This window comes from Trachymyrmex cornetzi, unplaced genomic scaffold (assembly GCF_001594075.2).
Source record: "Trachymyrmex cornetzi isolate Tcor2-1 unplaced genomic scaffold, Tcor1.1 scaffold64, whole genome shotgun sequence".
NCBI classification, from domain to species: domain Eukaryota; kingdom Metazoa; phylum Arthropoda; class Insecta; order Hymenoptera; family Formicidae; genus Trachymyrmex; species Trachymyrmex cornetzi.
In genome coordinates, this window is record NW_017299959.1 from 744,061 (window position 1) to 763,204 (window position 19,144).

At 33.7% G+C, this 19,144-nt stretch overlaps 1 protein-coding gene across 1 annotated transcript in view; it reads right to left on the reverse strand.

Moving 5' to 3' along the window:
* Positions 1-17,844: 17,844 nt before the first annotated feature.
* LOC108766881 (putative uncharacterized protein DDB_G0291608) overlaps positions 17,845-19,144 on the reverse strand; it is a 3,183-nt gene continuing 1,883 nt past the window's right edge. The window contains exons 2-3 of the mRNA XM_018516429.1: positions 18,525-19,143; positions 17,845-18,446 (exon numbers count right to left, since the gene is read on the reverse strand). Coding sequence (XP_018371931.1) covers positions 17,845-18,446; positions 18,525-19,143 — 1,221 coding nt within the window. The remainder of the gene's footprint in view (positions 18,447-18,524; position 19,144) is intronic.

A 19,144-nucleotide genomic window follows, 5' to 3' on the forward strand; every position in this document is an offset into this window, starting at 1 on the left:
TATCTCGCGAATATTTGTAAATTAACGATGATATTTATCAAAGACCTTATATTTTCATATTCGTATGTACATTAAATTAATGTCACATTTGATAGAAGCAGCGGTCGAACGATCAATGCGCGATGTGATAGCCGTATTTAATTCGCGCGATATAGTGTGATGTAACCTAACCCAACCTTATTTTTTATTCGCAGCGTAATACGACGCAATAGTCTTATTTAACTCGCGCAATAGTCAATAAGTATGAATTCAGAAATGAATTGATGACGTAAATTATAATCGACAATTGAAATATTTCGCGATCTCTGTGCTCGTCCGCAAATGCATGATTCGTGATTATTCGTATTATTCCATATAGTAGTGCAGAAATCCCAATTGAGCGTCGTGAACATTGGGGAAACCATGGTGAAATCAGAACATCAGGAAACCATGGATGTTCTCCTGCAGGAGACACAGATGATATATACAGTGTAACATGATGAATGATTACATCCTTATTGTTTGTCAATGCTAAACAGAGATGAAATGATCACTGTGTTACGCTATGTGTCTCTTGCTGGAAAGCACCCTAAATTAATTGATTGAATGCCGTAATCAACGCTGTCATTACGGTCAGAATTATATTACAATCAGGGTTACGGAAGATTGCATGTACTTGTCTCATCGTATTTGAATTATAACTTCACAAGTTGTCCACAAGGAATAGTAAATTCGCGTAGAAGTAAAAAAAAAATGGTTGGCGTCGGGAGTGTCGAAGAAAGTATATTAAGTGGGCGAAGGTCATATATTAAATGTGACTGTAAGGAGTTGGTGTACTAATCTTACATTTCAATATGTGAATACAATACCATGAAAAGTCTAGATGTACTGAACGATGACGGATGCAGCGATTGGTGAATCAACTTGTTTGTCAAGTTTGATTTATATACATATGTATATAGAAAACACACCACGAGCAGTATAAAATTATATTAAAATGAATTTGTATTTATTTTAATAATAAAAAAGATTGTTATTGTAATTGCAACAATAATTAAGAAATTTTAGCAATTTAAAAACAAATACATATATTTGCTATTATTATGTTAAATTTACCTCGAACTTAGCATATTATTATGCTAAATTCAAGGTAAATGTTTTAAATTACATATAATATAATCCGAGAATAATGATCAAGTATACGTTAGGTGTGACATTTCAACATGTGTTTTTTCTATTTCTGTTATATTGTTATGATTTACTAAATGTCTGTTCTAGACCAAGCTTTCTGAATTTTAATTTTTTTTTCTACTCAATTAACGATGTTAAATAATGCTAATGGTTATTTTATATATATAAAATGTGTGGATTTTAAATAAAATACAAAAAGTATTCCTCGTTGATTGTTAATGGCAATTAAACGGTAAATCGATATACAAACTATGAGAAACTTTGCAGAATACAATTAAATTTTTATAATACAGTCGTATGACTTTAAAATTTCTTGGAATAAATACGACCAAACATGTACAGTATACATTGGTGAAACTGTTGTATTTATTTCCACTGCTTTATTATTGTACACTCTGTATACTTGGGACAAAATTCGAGCTTCCGTTGCTTATTCCAAATAAATATTTTGATCTGGGTCATACAATGCTTACTTTAAATCTTACATAAGAAGGTCGCTATACCAATTTAAATTTCACGCACATACTTTATTTATTCTTATATAAACTACAATTTATTCTTCAAAATCTGCGATTGTCTAATTTGAATATATTCTTGCTTTGTCTCTATATATAATTTTTACTGAAATTAAATTTTATTTTATTAAAAATATATCATTATTGTATAGAATTTGTGTATAAAGATTTAAAGGTTGAGGAATATTTATTATTATTTCTTAACAAATGTATTATTCGATAATTTTGAACTATAGCAGGCATGAAAATTACGTTACTTAATTTAAAAGATTTATGATTAAGATTCTCCTCTTATATTTACTTATTATATTATTTCTCCATTCATTTCTTCATTGCGACGATTTCATATCAGATTTTCGCAACGATCGGTCGTCGACTAAAAAAAGAAAACGATTATTAAATATAGAATTCATGGAATTCATCACGAATCCGCGTTCACACGTGTCGAGCAGTCGCACATGTAAACACACTGCAAAGTGTATAAAAAGTGATACACGTGTGTATGATTAGTTTTCCGTGAAAATGATACTATATTACACGTTTAAATGTATAAACCCATTTTTGTACGCGATATACTTTGCAGTGCAATCGTATATATGTATAAAATATAAGTCTTTCTCAATTTCATTTTACACGATTTAAATATTTTAATCCGGGAATGTAATTGCCCATGATAAATTCGTTACATAACACGAATGAAATTGATTCTACTATTTTATTTTATATAAGTATTACCTTATCTAATGTCGTACAATTTACTTTATGTTCCTTAACTTCATTGCCCAACGCGTGATGAAAATGATCGGTGATACGTCTATCGATAACTTGCAACGACTATAATAAATGTAGTTTATCGATCTCGAAGCATATCTTTCACAGGCGCGTCCTTCCGCCGAACGCAACGACGACTCTTGTGTACGAGGTTCGGAACGCAGATAAATCTTCGAAACGGCGAGCAGAGCACCTACGGCAGGGTGTTCAGCTATTGAACCGATCTCCAGGGCCGTATCCATCGATCTATTCAAGTTCACGGGAGCATGTCCGTGGGGCGCGGATTCGTGAAGCGAGTGCCGAAGAGGGAGCGGGAAGGTGCGCGAGGGAGAGGAGACGAATGCACCGGCAGCAGTAAGGACCAGGTGCATCCACGGGAGCCTGGGAAGCGCAAACTACGGCGAATGAAACGCCGGCAGATGCTACCAGGCCACGTCGAGGAGAGAGAGAGAGAGAACAGGCCCTCCGCGTCGCCGTCTATATATGCACAAGGCGCATCCCGTATCCCGTCTAACGTCGCCGACTTTGTTTGCTCACGAGACCGTCGTGTTGGTGCATTCGAGCTCCAAATTCGTTTCCTCTCCTCTCGACCGCCGCGTTGGCCGATCGCCGAAAATTGCTCCAACTATGAGTTCCTGATGCCAAGGAACGTTACCGTTCTCAAATTATCTGAGTTTATTACATATGGAATATATCAACCTTTTAATCATTTTAACATAATTATAATAAACAAGATTTTATACGGAAAAGACGATTTTGCTGAAATATCTAAAAATTTCGATAGATACAGATCTGAAAAGAATTTTGTTGAAGTATTAAAATAATTATGTAGGAAACTGAAGCATAATGAGAAATATTGCTGCAAAAAGTCCTACGTAATTATTTTGATCTAATATATATAATAATTAATTTGATATAACAAAATTATTTTCAGATCTGTATCTAACTAAATTTTCATTCAACAAAACTATTTCTTTCCGTATATATTATTAATAGGTAGGTGTATTGTTAAGCTTTTGAAACTTGTTCGAGGAATAGAGATTAATTGAGAATCCTGAATAATTTCCTGAGTGAAAACTGTTTCCAAATTATGCTCGTGTGCATCGATGTTGTTTTTATAAAAATTCATATTCATTGTATAGATTTTTCGAATTCAGGATATTGCCGGAGCTCGAAATCGCCGTTCATCATGTCCATGATTGCGGCGTAACGGGTCTGCAAGATTTTTTTTCTTTCCCTCCTCACCTCGTTTTCTCCCCTCTCCCATTGCAGATTGAAAGTGTTGCTCAAAAATAAATGTGCCGTTTCGCATTACGTCCGGTCGTGCACACTGTTTCGTCACGTATTACGGACTTTCTCTGTAACTTTCACCGTAGACATTGTGAACAATCACGCGAACGATCGTCTTTATTATTTGCACTGTATACTCGTGCAGTTACGTAATCGTTCGAACTGCTTTCACGGCATCACGTGGGCTGTTTAAACGAGGTAGTAACTTGGAAAAGTAGCGAAATGTCGCTTTTTTAATAATGTAAAATACATTATTTAATCAAGCGGAAGTTAAACGAGATTGCATCCCATATCGTATTATAAATCAATAATTAAAACTTTCTTGCTACTTGAATATAAAATCATATACTTATTGATAAAAAATGTTTGGCATTTAATCGTTGATGTTTATTGTACGTAAGCGCTGAAATGATTATAACTTTCGTGAAATTCTAATAATTACTTTATATAATATTTTGTAAAATTAAAAGCCAGCGTGTGTTGAAGGACCCATTGTGTAGAATTTTGAAGCCAGTTTCACGATGACGAATCAAACGGCGTAAACTTAGGAACGATTCACTGCGACTTGCCATATGTTCGACATAAGATATTTTTTGTCTCGAATTTGACACTAATATGTTATAGGTTCCTCTTCTCTCCAAACTAATTTTGCGTAGCAATTTTACTTAATATTTTTTTATAGATAAAATAAATCGATTTTTTTCATTTTTAAATAAATAATTTATCTTAATACAAAAAATATATAACTTGATTTATAAAATATAATATTATTATTTGATAGAAAATATAAATTAAAAATCAATTGAATAAAAGAAATATAAAGTATCAAACTTGGTATCAAATTAAAAAATTTCTAAGAGTAAATTTTGGCAATGTTTAGAGAGCATAAGTCTTCTTACTTCTAATAGAAAACAAAGATTTTAAGATTATATTAGCAGCGAAAGTGATAATTGAAGCCTTGACATAAAAAATAGCATAAGTGACAAAAATGTATAGGGATAGCAAAGCAAGTATGAAAATAGAAAAATATCAAGTATTAGCTTATATTTAATTTATTTTTATAAAATTTATAATATATTTTCTGTCGTATGTTTTCGAGATTATTATTTGTTAGCCCAATACTCTAATATTTGATGTTATTTAAATTCTAATTTTGCTGTATCACCACTGTTTATGAATAAAAATCGAGACGATTTAAATAGACAAATGTCGCGCGTCGTAACGGAAACGGACACACGTGAGACTATCTTTTTACTTTCGAAAACCTTCCAAGGTGAAACGCTTGTAAAGAGATCGAAACGAAAGCGAACGTGCTGCAGCAGTAACACGGCCACACTAATTCGGCTTCCCGTACCAGAAGTATCTCCAAGAATTTCCAAGGGAACCTTGATGCAGTAACTTTCATCCTGCGCGACCTACCTCACGTATTTCCCCATGACTTCTTCGTACCCTCCTTTCGGTCTGTGACCCATGTTAATCTAAATACATTCTGATATCTTGGAACTAAAGAATCTACTTAAAAAGAATTGATATTATATAACCATTTAAATTTTGGCTGAAAATTTCGAATTTCTGTTTTTATTTCTTCTCGAAACAATTTTTCTTTAATATTATATACTTTTAGGGCTGCCATAAAATTGGAAATCAGGGAAATGTCGTGGAATTTTAGGATAAGAAATTTGTGACAATCTTGACTTTATAGGCTACATTCATTTAAATCACCAGTTTACTTTTCACTTCGTACGCTTCTTATACGAAGGCGTCGTGCAAAATATTGATCGCGCACGGAGAACGTACGATTAATTTGTATTCGTTGAAGAAGCCGAGGAGATACCGAGCAGATATCTGAAGGAGGAACGAAGGGAAATGCTTGAAGCATAGTAGAATCGTGAATAAAAGGTTGTGCTCGTCTTTATCCCCGGCTTATCGGCTACGATTTATGCCCGTCGAAGGGCTCATTTCTCAAATTTCGTCGGGCTCCCCTCCTTTTCACGCCGATCGGTGAAGACTCGTTCCCGCGGGACTGCATCGGCCGATAAAGGAAACCTGCATTGTCACGTAGGGCATATATCGTCTTAACGAAAAAGTCGCCGTCAGATAGTGGAACAAGGCGAGATAAAGTTCTGGGGAAGAAGGGAGGAGCACAGGAACGAGTAAAAGGACGTGAGGATGCAACTCATTACGACAGCTGTCTTCGCTGTGGGAAAAATCCTGCGGATGCACATCGGAAGCTGGGTTATCCTAGTCTCCAAACCGCAGAAGTTCATTAATTGAGAAAATTGCTTTGTAAAATATATATTCTTAATCAGATTATTATATCACACGGATGATACGATTCATTATAATCGAACACGTTCTCTCAGCTTGCATGAGAAATCGATTTTATGAGAAGTGATTCATGAAAATCTTTATATATCTATACAGAAAAAGAATATAGAGAATATTTTTTTCTTAATCTTCTAAATAACTTATTTGTCCGAAAAATGTTTTTATATTTAGTTTTGACATTTACAGCTATTTTTATATCAAATTGTTTTTCGATTAAGAATTTTATTGGCTTAAACTTAAGCTATAATTAAATTTGGTTAATTAATGCCATAAGTATACATAAATTTTTTTCTTTTTATATCTTTTTGTACTTTTATCCATGTATCGCTTCTCAATGATGCGATTCGCTCAAAATGTTGCGCGTTAACATGATTCAAAGCCCTAGCGAGTATCCCACAGCCTTGGAGGAACATATGGTCCATGGGCTAAGGGCATCGTTCATTGGCCGACACGCAGACTCGTAATCTTGCTATTTATCACGGGATGCGAGAACGCGGCGGTAATCTTCGTGCGTTAAGCCGGTCGCGGTAATCGGCTGAAAAATATCGATGGTAGAAAGGGTTGACCGAAAGGAGAGAAAATAATTTTTTCGCTGGTCACGCACGTCAGGAAAATCGCTCTAAATACGAAAAACGTTTATTCTGATGAAAACTACATGCGTGACACCTTTCGTGCACGATAAGTAGGTATACGAGGGTAGCAATTATCTCAGAAAGTGATTTCAGACGGCAATGTTCCGTTGATTTATGCTTAGCCGATCATTATTCAGCTTCAACACACGGAGAGAATTTTCTTTTAAAATTTACTCTGAAAATATGGTGATTGTGGTACAATACAATATTTTAAAGATTTTTACCATGCACTTCAGTAAAATTGATCAAACTTATTTTATACTTTATTGTAGTTTTATTAATGAACGAGAGAGATTTATATTAAAGTTCTTCGAAATACAATGTTGTCCCACGGCTGTCATATTTTCAGAGTAAATTCTAAGAAAAAATTCTCTCCGTGCACAAATAAATGAAAAGATACAGATAAAAACAAATAAATTTATCTTAAAAAACTACATGCTAATAGACAATTTAACAATAACAATTTAATTTATTATTAATAATAAATTCGATATTAGTTATTGATATAAATCTCGATATATTAAACAGAATTCTTTTGATCAAAAATATTTTCATCAATCTTTCCACGTTTAATTTCTTTATTATTTAATTATCGACGTTACTTTAAGTAATTACAAATTAAATCTTATCGAAAGAAAGAGCGACATCAAATTTATTCTGCTAATACTTATATTTCCTTAAGCCTGTGTAAATTTATCTCACCCCATCGTCACGCCATGAGAAATGCTTATTATGGAGCGACTTGCGTGTTTCAAACGCCGATAATTATTTAACGGCCTTGCCGCATCGCTTAAATGTCGTAAACAGCGACACAAGTCATTAAATAAATTACTCTGTTATGCGCGTTATAATGCAAGCATATTGTGATACTATAGCTTCTATTATGTTATGTGCGTGCAAGTGTATATATGTGTGTTATTATACTATAATTTTCCCTCTTCACGAATACTTACCGTGGTACTTTCGTTGATCGTCTCGCTCGCGTACAACGATTGTCCTCGTGGTAAATCACTATCTTTCGGACGTTCGGTGCAACAAGAAAAATATACAATAATGAGACACATACTTACGGGGAGAGAGAGGAGGAAAAAGGATATCGAAAAGCGGACGTAGGAGAGGGATGGGAAAATCCATTAACGTTACAGAGTCAGTCACCGTTGGATATTCATTATTTATTAATTAGCTAATATTATTCTGAAAACGTATGAACATTTGTACATGTGTTTTGTATCATGAGGTACTTGTGTATGGCGTTCGTCATATACGTAATCGGCGCAGTACGTAAATACGGGTGCACGAGTGCGGACGCACCCGTATACAAATCTACGCGGTTTGCATGATCGAGATCCGCTCGAGCTATTTATTTCACAGCTTCCCTCGCTTCTTAATTCCCTTTGAATTTGTCTCGTAGCGGCAGTGTGCTCCTCTCGAAAGGGCTAGTAGTTACAGAGTTAATTGTATTTTTATACGAGAATGCGCGCGCCAACCGCGATTCGCGGCTCGATGGCTTTCCCGATGTTGCCGATCGGCAACGAGCTAACAAGTATTGCGATTCGGCAATCTTGGACAATTGCCGATTTTTTTTCTTTCATCTTTTCGGAATGATTTCACCTCTGCGAGACCTATACGTAAGACTCGTGATTGTATCGCGCAAGTATCGCTGGAATGTGGCCGTCCGAGGTTTGCGCCACCTTGTCTTTTTTTTATACTAAAGCTTGATCTCTTCCGCATTGGACAAATACGATTCGGTCGCATTCAGCGTTAAATGCGCGTTCAGGACATGCATTTAAGCAAACATCTCGCATTTCGTGGATCTCGATTGTCACACTCATAAGACGATACATCGTCGATTGCTCGTGAGTTTTTCGCGGCGAGATATATAATAGCAGCCGCCACGCAGCTCGTTGATTGATTTCTCACTTAGAATTTAGTAGTCTAGAATTTAAATATATAATATATATAGATTCATTTATTTATATATATATATTTATATATTTATACGAAAAAACATTTATTCACAACGAATTAGAAAACATAAAAATTTAACTAGAAGACGCATAATACAGTACATTGGACTACACCTAACATTCGACTTATCCTTTTTCTTATCCCATATACGCTGCTCTTCTCATTCATTTGCTATTTTTCATTCACTCTCTTTCTCTCTCTCTCTTTCACTCTCACTCTCTTTCGCTCTCTACTTTTCATTCGGTTCCTCTTTCGTTTTATAAATCGCATCAATATATTGCTTCATCATCAGGTAGATGTTGTCTAAGTCTAACAACGATGTGGACTCGCTGATAGCGGGGCAGGGGCCAACGAGGCGATCGGCTATTAATTATTATTGCTGCAAAACAAGGAAAGGGCGAGCGGTAATCATTACCGCGTAATTCGCAATTAAATCCACGCGACTATCGATCTTCGTCGTCGTGGTCGTCTGATCGCTCGTTCTCTTCATTTTTTCAGCCCTGCCGTATTGCCGCGCAAGTCTCTCGATTCGCGCTTGCTTCGCCGAGCTTTTTTCTTTTTTTTTTTTAACAACGTTGATTAGCTTTCTATAAGGATGCGTATCAGCTGATTATAGATCTTTAAATAGCGATGTTTAAACTGACGATGTATAATTCGCTCGGCAATAAACCAACATGAAAACGCTGATGGAAATAAAATTTTTATAATTTCAAATATCGTAATTGATATACTTCAATTAGATCATCCGAGAAAATTCGAAGACTCAAACTTACCATCCCCCGAAACAATCAAGTCGCGTGCGCGAGATCAGAATTTTTTGCCTTATCCGAAGGAATTCGGATCGCGGGACATCCTTATCTCGTCTCGATTCTTCGATTATTTATTTATTTATCCTTTTTTGCGCTTGAGTCGTCCAAGCGCGGCGAGCGATACCATCATCGCTATTGGCGAAGCACTCGCGAATCGAACGATTCTTTTCGTCGAGTCCACAACAATTTGCTAAATTACAGAATGCCCAAGGTTACGAGTACGCGACGAGAAGCTGGCGTGGGAGAGGAAACGGGAGGGGGGTGGAGAGGAAAGGATTACAGAAGGGAGATGGTGGGTGTAATGGTACAGATCGGGAGGATGGGCGATTTGCCACGATCAGGATATTTCATGGAATCTCGCGGGCGCGTACATGCCCACGTGTCCGTACTCTGATATTAACTAAATTGGCCAATAAAAGCGCGAGAAAAAATGCCCGTGCAAACAGTATATAAAACGGAAGGAATTCACGGATTTCGTACATAAAACGGCTGAAAACGTTCTGCTCGCCGGAATTAATGAAGCTCGATCACGAATACACGAAACAAATATAACGTGCATTAACCCGTTCGGTACCCATGTATCATACGCCATATTTCAAACTTCGCTAAATATGGTATATCGTATAAGGCAAGGCTAAATTGCTTCAACACAATACATGATTTCGTATTGCAAGAAATAATATTTTCGAAGCACTTGAGAAAGTAATTCATGAATCTTTTAACGCGTTTCATGTTTCCGTTTTACGTATATACATACATATAATCTTAAATATGAGATAACAGTGTTAATGCGAATTTACTCGTCTTATAGTGATACAAAGTGTAATTGGATTTCGCTGATAGTACGATATACCCATACGTCAAATAATAGATGCAATATATACACTATGTAATTCATAAAGCGCAGAATGAGTGCGATGAATAGAAAAAAAAAACGTAAGGAAAGGAAGGAAACAAAAAGAAAACAAAAAAATAGCTTTTTAAATTTATTTAAGGACAATTTGTTTTGAGAAATAAAATATAAATTTGAGAAAACAAAACGTTGATGGAACAACATTGCGCATTATTAAAACTTATAAAAACAAACAGTAATACATATTATTAACTAATCATATCGATCGTCTTTTCTGCTTGCTTTTCTCAGTTTACTTTCTTCAGAATATTCTTATATAGTATAAATCGGTGTACACAGATACAGATGCCGTTACATGTTTACTTGAAATAAAGAAGTAAGTGAGCATTAAATCTTACACATTGAAAAGAAATATCTCTTTCAAGTTCTATTATTAAAATATAAAAATTCATGACTAGCAGTATAAAAAAATCTATATGATGCCAGTTGAATCCTAAGATGCGTAAACAGAATTGAAAATCTTTTTAAAACCCTGCAACATATTAATGTTTATATTATATAAGTACCTTTTGAAAAAAATAATCTTGTTCTGCGTAATGTGTTTGAAAATAATCTAAACTCTATTTCTCCAAGACCTTGCATATTGGAATTCTGCGAAAATAATCTACTTTTAAATTTTTGCAATTCTCTATCAAAGAGATTACGCATCCTAGGTTAGCATCTTTAAAATAGTGGAATGAACATGCAAAATCCTAAAAAGTCATTATTCGGAAACTTAAAAAATGGCCTGAAAAATTATGATCTCGATATCACCGTAAGAGAAATAATGAGGAATATATTTTTCTCGCGATTTTTGAAGTTGCGCAAAGTTGCAAAATTTCACAATCTTAATATTAGTATATTTATTGGAACCACAAACAGAGAGAGAGTTTATTTTATTGCGTTTAATTTAATGTCGCTGCGCGTACCTTACGCCTCCAATTATCAATGTCTTCAGATTATATTTATTGGCTTGGAACAGTTTTGTGCCATTTTTTAAATTTCGTAGTATCTTTTGGGACTTTGTATGCTCGGTTAGGGGAATAGAAAACGCATTGTTTTGTATTTGGAATGAAATTAATGTCAATATACTTATAATTGAAATATCATTCACTATGTCACAATAATCTCACACTATTTCGCATTCTCTCTCTGGAACTTTATAATTTACCGACACGCATAGCTATGGCACAAGAGACATTTAAACAAGAGGTGTGTGTTTCTTTCGACACCGAACGGAATAAAAGTGCTTCTTCCGACATCGGACTAATCGGACGACTGAAGAAAAGAAGGATCTGGCCATACTTAAAAAAAAAAAGGAATATTCAAGTACAGCGTCTCGTGAAGAGGTCATCCAGAAAGGTATATAAATTGGAATTAGCAGATTCATTTTACAGAAATTGGATCAAGAAGACAAGAAAAATAACGGAACTCCAATGTGACTCCGAAAAATAAAAACAAGAAAATTGAATTTAGTTCACATAGTGTAAACAAAAACATGGAACTCGAGAAAAAAAAAGGAGGAGAAAGAAGAAAACAAGCAGCAAGAATCAACTGATTTTGATCCAATGAAACCTCGACGTCAATTATTAAGAGCACCAGTAAGTAAAACTTAAGAAATCATTAACACACTGCACAATTAATTCCTTGCAAAAAATGGGAAAAAGAGTTTTCATACCCAATCAGATCCAGAAACTATCCGCTACACACTATTCGCGCACATTATAATGCTCAATATAATCGCGCACAATATAATCAAAGAAACAAAATTTTTTTACAATTTATTACTATCTACTAGTAAAATCCAAATTTTTTTTATGATTAAGACTTTCAAAACAACGTACGGAACATTGCACACCTAGTATAAATAGGATGATAGCACATTTTGTAAAAATTTATATTCTACCAGAGATTAAATTGATGACTTATACAGAGCGTATAATGTTAAGTGTAAATAGGTTTTGTACATATAATACACTATACCGCAGCAATCGTCCGGTTAGTCCGATGTCGGAGGAAGCAACTTTTATTCAATGCGCAAATTAATTACTTTTTAATATACTCTTTGAGAAAATGCCCATGAAATCAGAATCACATTTTTAGAGGATTATTCCAACACCATTAATATTACTGTTCATTTTGTGGTTCAAATCGCGTTTATATGTACATATGTCTTATCATTATTCTTAGAATACAGTATATAGAGACAACGTCCTCGAATATAATCCTTCTAAAATCCTTCTAAAATTCTCAGAATGAAAAACGAATGAAAAACTTAGACCCCATTTTCTTTTTTTTTTGTTTTTTCGGAAGATAATGCTCTATCTAGAGAAGTATTGTAACATTCGAGTAACGTTTCCGAGTTTTGAAAATATTAATTTATTACTTGATTACGGAATTATAATTTCTCAGGATTTTGTTTTCATCTCGGGACATTGTTTCTAGGTTGATTTCTACATATGTAACATACACTGAAATATCTAGGGGATCATTTCTTTCTTTTTTTCCAAAGAAATCTTATAAATGGTCCCAAAGACCATTTAAACAACCTAGAACACTGTATTTGTTAAAAGAATTATTAGATATTTCAAACCTAAGATATGTATTATCCTACTGGCCTAATATATCATATGTAAGTTTTAGAAAATAATCCCCCAGTGTACACACACACATTGTATAAGCGTTCACTTATACGAATACGTAGCACATAGCATGCCGGGTTAATCGTTATTTTTCTAAACAATAGGCGTTTTCTAAATGAATAAAATATACAGGGAATATCATAATACAATAATTTTTATCAATAATAATAATAATAATAAGGAAAAATATTATATAATATTATCGAATAGTCAATAATAAAGAAACAAGCGAAGTGCACATTCGCGCTTCGAGAACAACTATACACAAAATCTCTGACATAATCCTTCACATATAGAGGAAGCATATTAAAAATATCGTTATTAACAAAATGTTCTTATTACATATGCTTCACTCATATTTTTTTCTTTGCCGTCTTCCGATTCGGAGACGAATAAAATTGCGAACGAAAGTATTATCTTCCTTTCGCCCTCTCATATGACGTACGATTGTTTTACAAAACAGTGATATGGCTAGATCGCAATTGGAATTTTCTTCTCAATTCGCGTTCGTGTTTACGATTATTATTTTTTTTATTAAAATCGAATGTACAGTAACACTGTTTGTGATATGTGTCTAGAAAACGTACGTCACTCTTCTAGAATCTTCGCGTCTCATAGCGAATTCGGTTGCGCACTAACTACTAGATGTAGAAACGTAATATAAGACGCTCTAATTGACGAAATAAAAATGTCAAATGTACATTCTATCAAATAGTACGCTAAATTATTGGCTCAATTTTACGTACTGCGAGTAAGTCTTTTCGTCAATTTGTGTACATTTCTATGTTTGCTTTAATATTTATATATATATATATATAATGCTTATATATATATTTAAGTCGTATTAGTGCGCATTGACACACATCCAACCAAATTTGCTATTAGATCAATTTTTCTCCTATTCTTTCTCTCTCTTGTTTTGCTTCTCGCATTACTCATCATTCGTTCATTTTTGTTAAATTCTAGATTACAACGTCTTATTACAACTCGATTAAACCGGCGGGCGATCTGGGAAAAAAAGTAAAAAAATAATTTTTACACTTTTATACCTTCTTTATCTTCTGAACTTTTGAAGACTGATATTCAGATAAAGAAGTGATCTTCATCGACGGCACATAACGCTTAAGCATTTATCCGTTAATAGTTAAAATGCAATGTGTGGAAATACGTCGTTTCGCCCGCACGGCCGCTTGCTACAGTATTATTATTATTATTATTGCATTGGCTCTTTTATCTTTTCTTTTTTCTTCATTCATTCATCGTAAATTCCTGAACTCTGAGGTAGACAGTTCCGGGTTGACATTACGTAGTAAAAATGGCAAGAGTGTGATATATCATTTACCATGTTACCGTGTTACCGTTATATATTAAACGTCGATATTATTATGTTTACCTTTCTTTAATACAATAAACAGAATAGGGCTCGAAAGGATATCGCGCTTGCACTTATGACATATGAATACATGATGCACCGCTGTGTGCACACATTCTCCGATTCTATCTCTACACATGTCTATGCGTAGTTTCATACAGGATATTTCTAAAATGGCATTATTTTGTGACTGGCAATGACGGCCAGCTTCGAACATCCGCTAATGCGTATGTCTGCAAAGTACAGTTGTATCTTAGAAATAAAGAATAAAGGAATGTTAATTACATTTCCTTACAAATTTTCAATGAATCACAATGTGTGTGTGTCTCTCTCTCTCTCTCTCTCTCTCTCTCTACTCTCTCTCTCTCTCTCTCTATCTCTCTGCAAATATAATATTCTTTTAGAAATACCCTGTATATGGTATTTATCGTAACAGTCACGCAATCTTTGAGGCACTTGCGAAATTATTAATATAAATATATTATTAATTAATTATTAATTATGTTATTATTATGTTAATATTAGAAATTATTAATACATTAATAATATCTAACCACAAAAAACGGGCTACTATAATATTACAATATTAAGTATTAAACGTTATTAATAATATCAATAGTATAAATTTGTCGAAAAAGTTTTAACAAACAATTTGGAATATGCAACGAAAATCATAAAACATTTATTTGTGATTTTTTATTAAAAGAACTGAATGCCTAAAAAATGCGGACCGTAACGATAAATGCATGAACCTAATATATAAAATATGAAATATGTACAATTATATTATATATAAACAGATTATATTTTTAATGAAACAATTGCAGAACAAATTTAATCGAAAGATCAACATAATCGACATTAGAGATAATTCTCTTTAAACAATAACGGTTGAATGAAGATTTAAATAATTAAAATCGCGTAAAATTATTGGCGCACCTGAAATCGGTCGCTCGATTCAACAACAACCGACGGAAACAATTATGCGTACCTGGGCGTTATTTCGTTATAATGACGTGAACGTTTACCCACAATTGCATGCTTGCGTGCGCCGAACGACGCGTGGCTCGAAGGGAAATTCGCTCCAAAGGGTCGGGATCACAGCTTCGGTGATTAGCTCGTTTTGCCAGTAATTAATCAGGGATCGATTAATCAGTGATGTCAATATGCGGAACGATTGAGCTGCGAAAATATCTAATTGGCAAATTTCAATACAGAGAATATATGAACATGTCGACAACGTAATCACTAATAAATAATTAATACCACAAGATATTTAGTATAAAAAACATAATGTTAATAAATAAAATAAAAATATCGAAATACTGTTACTGGTCAAATCAATAGAATGCGTGTTACTAATGTTAAAACATTAGTTAATTATACTAATAAATAAAATAAAAATTCAAAGAAAAATATAGATGGAATGTAGGTGTATAAATAATTTAAATAATATAGCATGGAAGGACTCAAATAATATAAAAATAAAATTATGTATAGTATATACATAATTTTACAAATTTTTGTTTTCAAATAATTTAAGTTTAACATGTAACTTATTTATATATAAAATCATAAAAGAATTTAATTTTTCTTTCAAATTAATAAATAAAGTTATATTATCCAGATTTTTACGAGGGTAAAAATCTGAATAAACATATAAAAATATAAAAATGGGAGCGAAATTCAATTCGAGCAACGCACAGATCGTATAACTAAAGCTTACCTAACTTTTAATTGAAATGTTTAAATTAACAAATGAGGCACTGATGTGAGAACGTGCCCGGTCAACAATTGGAATACACATCAAAAGGAATGTAAAGTACATTCTGTTATAGATAGAAACCTTAGAGATTCTCTTATCAATCGAAATATATCGGAATTATCCGAAAACGAAGAGATTTAAATTTAATAAAAATTTTTAATATTAAATTTTATAAAAATATTATTCAAATATTTTCTATTTTCATTACTGAACACGTAAGAGAAAAAAAAGAGAATTACAAGATTTTACTATATACTACAAATAATCATTTCATTAAATTTATAATTTCAATTAAATAGAATAAAAAATATTTTTAAAAAAGCAGGAGTAAATTTCTACTCTTCGATATAAGTTTTTATGTCAATTATGCTAAATGTTTCTATTTCTGATAAAAATATTTTTATGTTTAGTTTTATATTTTCCTTCAATCAAAGAACAGTGAGGACTTTATTATTCTGATATTGATTTATATCAATTTTATCTTTATAATTTATGTTAATATAAATAATAATATTAATAATCATAATATTCATGATTATAATGTAGTTTGAAAAATTATTACGTTTCTATCCATAACATGTTGCATGCATTCTGAAATATATATGAATATGTATATGTACATATTCATATATTTTAGAAATATATGAATATGTATATATCATATTTTACAAAAAAAAAAAAATGAAAAATGTGCATGATAAATTTTTACACAATGCAATTAGTAAAAGTAAATTTTAATAAATGTAAAACTTATGCTGATAAAGCACAAAATAAAATATGGTTGTAAATGCATAATTATTAATAGTAACTTTAATACCAAAAGTATAAAAAAGTATAAAACAAGTACGTTTATTGGCCTTTCTCTTACGGTTGTAATTTCATATTAAACAACCTTTTTTTATTTCATACTATTATCAATAATTATAATATAATAATAATATACACTTATATTTGTTTCAATATACTTTGTACAGTTTGTAAATTTAATATCATGTCGATATTTTAATTTCCCAATCACTTATATGACATTTCCAATTCTTTCGAGATCGTCATCAGAAACATTGGATTATTGAATTAAAATCGTGATCAATTGAATCAAGTAATTAATATGACAAAAACTATAGAAAAAGATTTCACGACATTTTGTCGAAATCAATTCTTAATATCGCAATGATTCTTATTCTATTATAATGATTCATTTTTTTATATTATGTGTGTAAAAACATCAGTGATTTCGGTTTAATCTTTCCATCAAATTATTTTGGTTTAGAGAATATTGAGCTCCTTCAACTCGAATAGATATTAAATATTTAACGCTATGTATCGGAACTGTCCGAAAAAAATAGGAAGGAGTTTTGTTCTCACAGAACACATATATAATGAGGAAGAGTCATTCCCGATAAATCATCATCGAACCTTATTTTACTGAGATTATCATTATACTAGTTTATCATAAATTACAATAAGCATAAAAATAATCATTAATTAATTTAGCGATTATTCTATTATAATTTATCGTCGAATTGAATCTTCAGTTAAAAAATTATAGAAAAAATCAAAACTATCGTGGATAAAAAGACGATGTCCTTTGGCCGGCAAGGAATCTTACCTCGCGTTTTGTTATTAGGACGATCTCGAGGCTGCGCATCCAATCGAACGTAGACATCCCAAGAACATCAAGAAACAATCTTTATAACTTCATGCAGTTGTTATTGAATTGCAACCGTTGAACGTTGTTGGGCCGTTGAGCGTTGCCTCGTTGAGCATTGAATCGTGGATTACTGGCTCGTTCGATCCGCTGAGCAGATTGCCGTTGGTTGTTTACCCGCGTTTTTTTGTTATGTGTTTCCTTATGTTTCCTCATATGGTCGTGTCTGATGAATCCTTTGCCGCAAGTATCACATTTAAACGGTCTTGTACCAGTGTGGATACAGGTGTGCCGTTTAAGATCAGTTTTATGAGCGAATATCTTTGGGCACGTGTCGCATTTGTGTTTTCTGGCTAACGCGTGCATTTCCGAATGCTTTTTGTTCCTCTCTTCGTTTGAAAACCGTTTGCCGCACAGGAGGCATTTAAACGGTCTAATGCCCGAATGAAAGCTCTTGTTGTGTTGTGTCAAATAGCAGGGCTTGTTGAAATTCTTATTGCAGTCGAGACACTTGTAGACGCCGTCTTGCGAGATACAATTAGCATTGATGATGATGACATCTTGCTTGTTCGTATTACTTTTGCTTTTACGCTCTTTCTTTGGCTGCAAGCCGATATTTGGATCCAGATCCTCCTTTGCTTGTCCTACCGGCGTTAGATGATTGTTATTCTCTAAATCAATTTTTCGATCAAATGCATATCTCAACGACGTAACGTCTACACTTTCATTTTGCTGCATCATATTGCTTCCATTTATTTGCAACATCGTCATGTCTAGATCATTCAACGACTTGTAACGCGTTGGCGAAAATGGATCATAGTTTGAAGCTTCAAAGGACTCTTGAGGAGCGATCTCCTCTACATTTAGCCCCCCCACGTTAACGGTCTGTGTCTGGCTTTGATCTACGACAAATTCTAATTCCGAGAAATTCGACGTGATGGTATTAAAACCGGGCAACAAGCTACCTGACCGCTTGTTTCGGTCGTTACCAATAGTAACTAGCTGCATGGTGGTAGGTGCTTGGGTAGATTCCAGTGGGACCGCCGGGATGTTGGTAGTAATTGTAACGTGGGGGGGCAAGGCGTTTGGGTACGGCTGAGGAGGCATCGTAGTACCCCCCATCACCGTGGACGAAGTCATTGCCGGATGATGGCCCGATCCGGGCGGCGAGTTCATGTGATGAACCGGATGGGATGATGAATCCATTGGTGAAGGGCAATTCATGTGCGCCGGTGGGGCCATGGTGGGCGAAGTCGTGGAATGATGCACCGGCTGGCCCGACGAACCCGTTGGCAGGTGAAGTTGCTGCTGCTGCTGGAGGCCCAGTTGGTGAGGCGCAGTA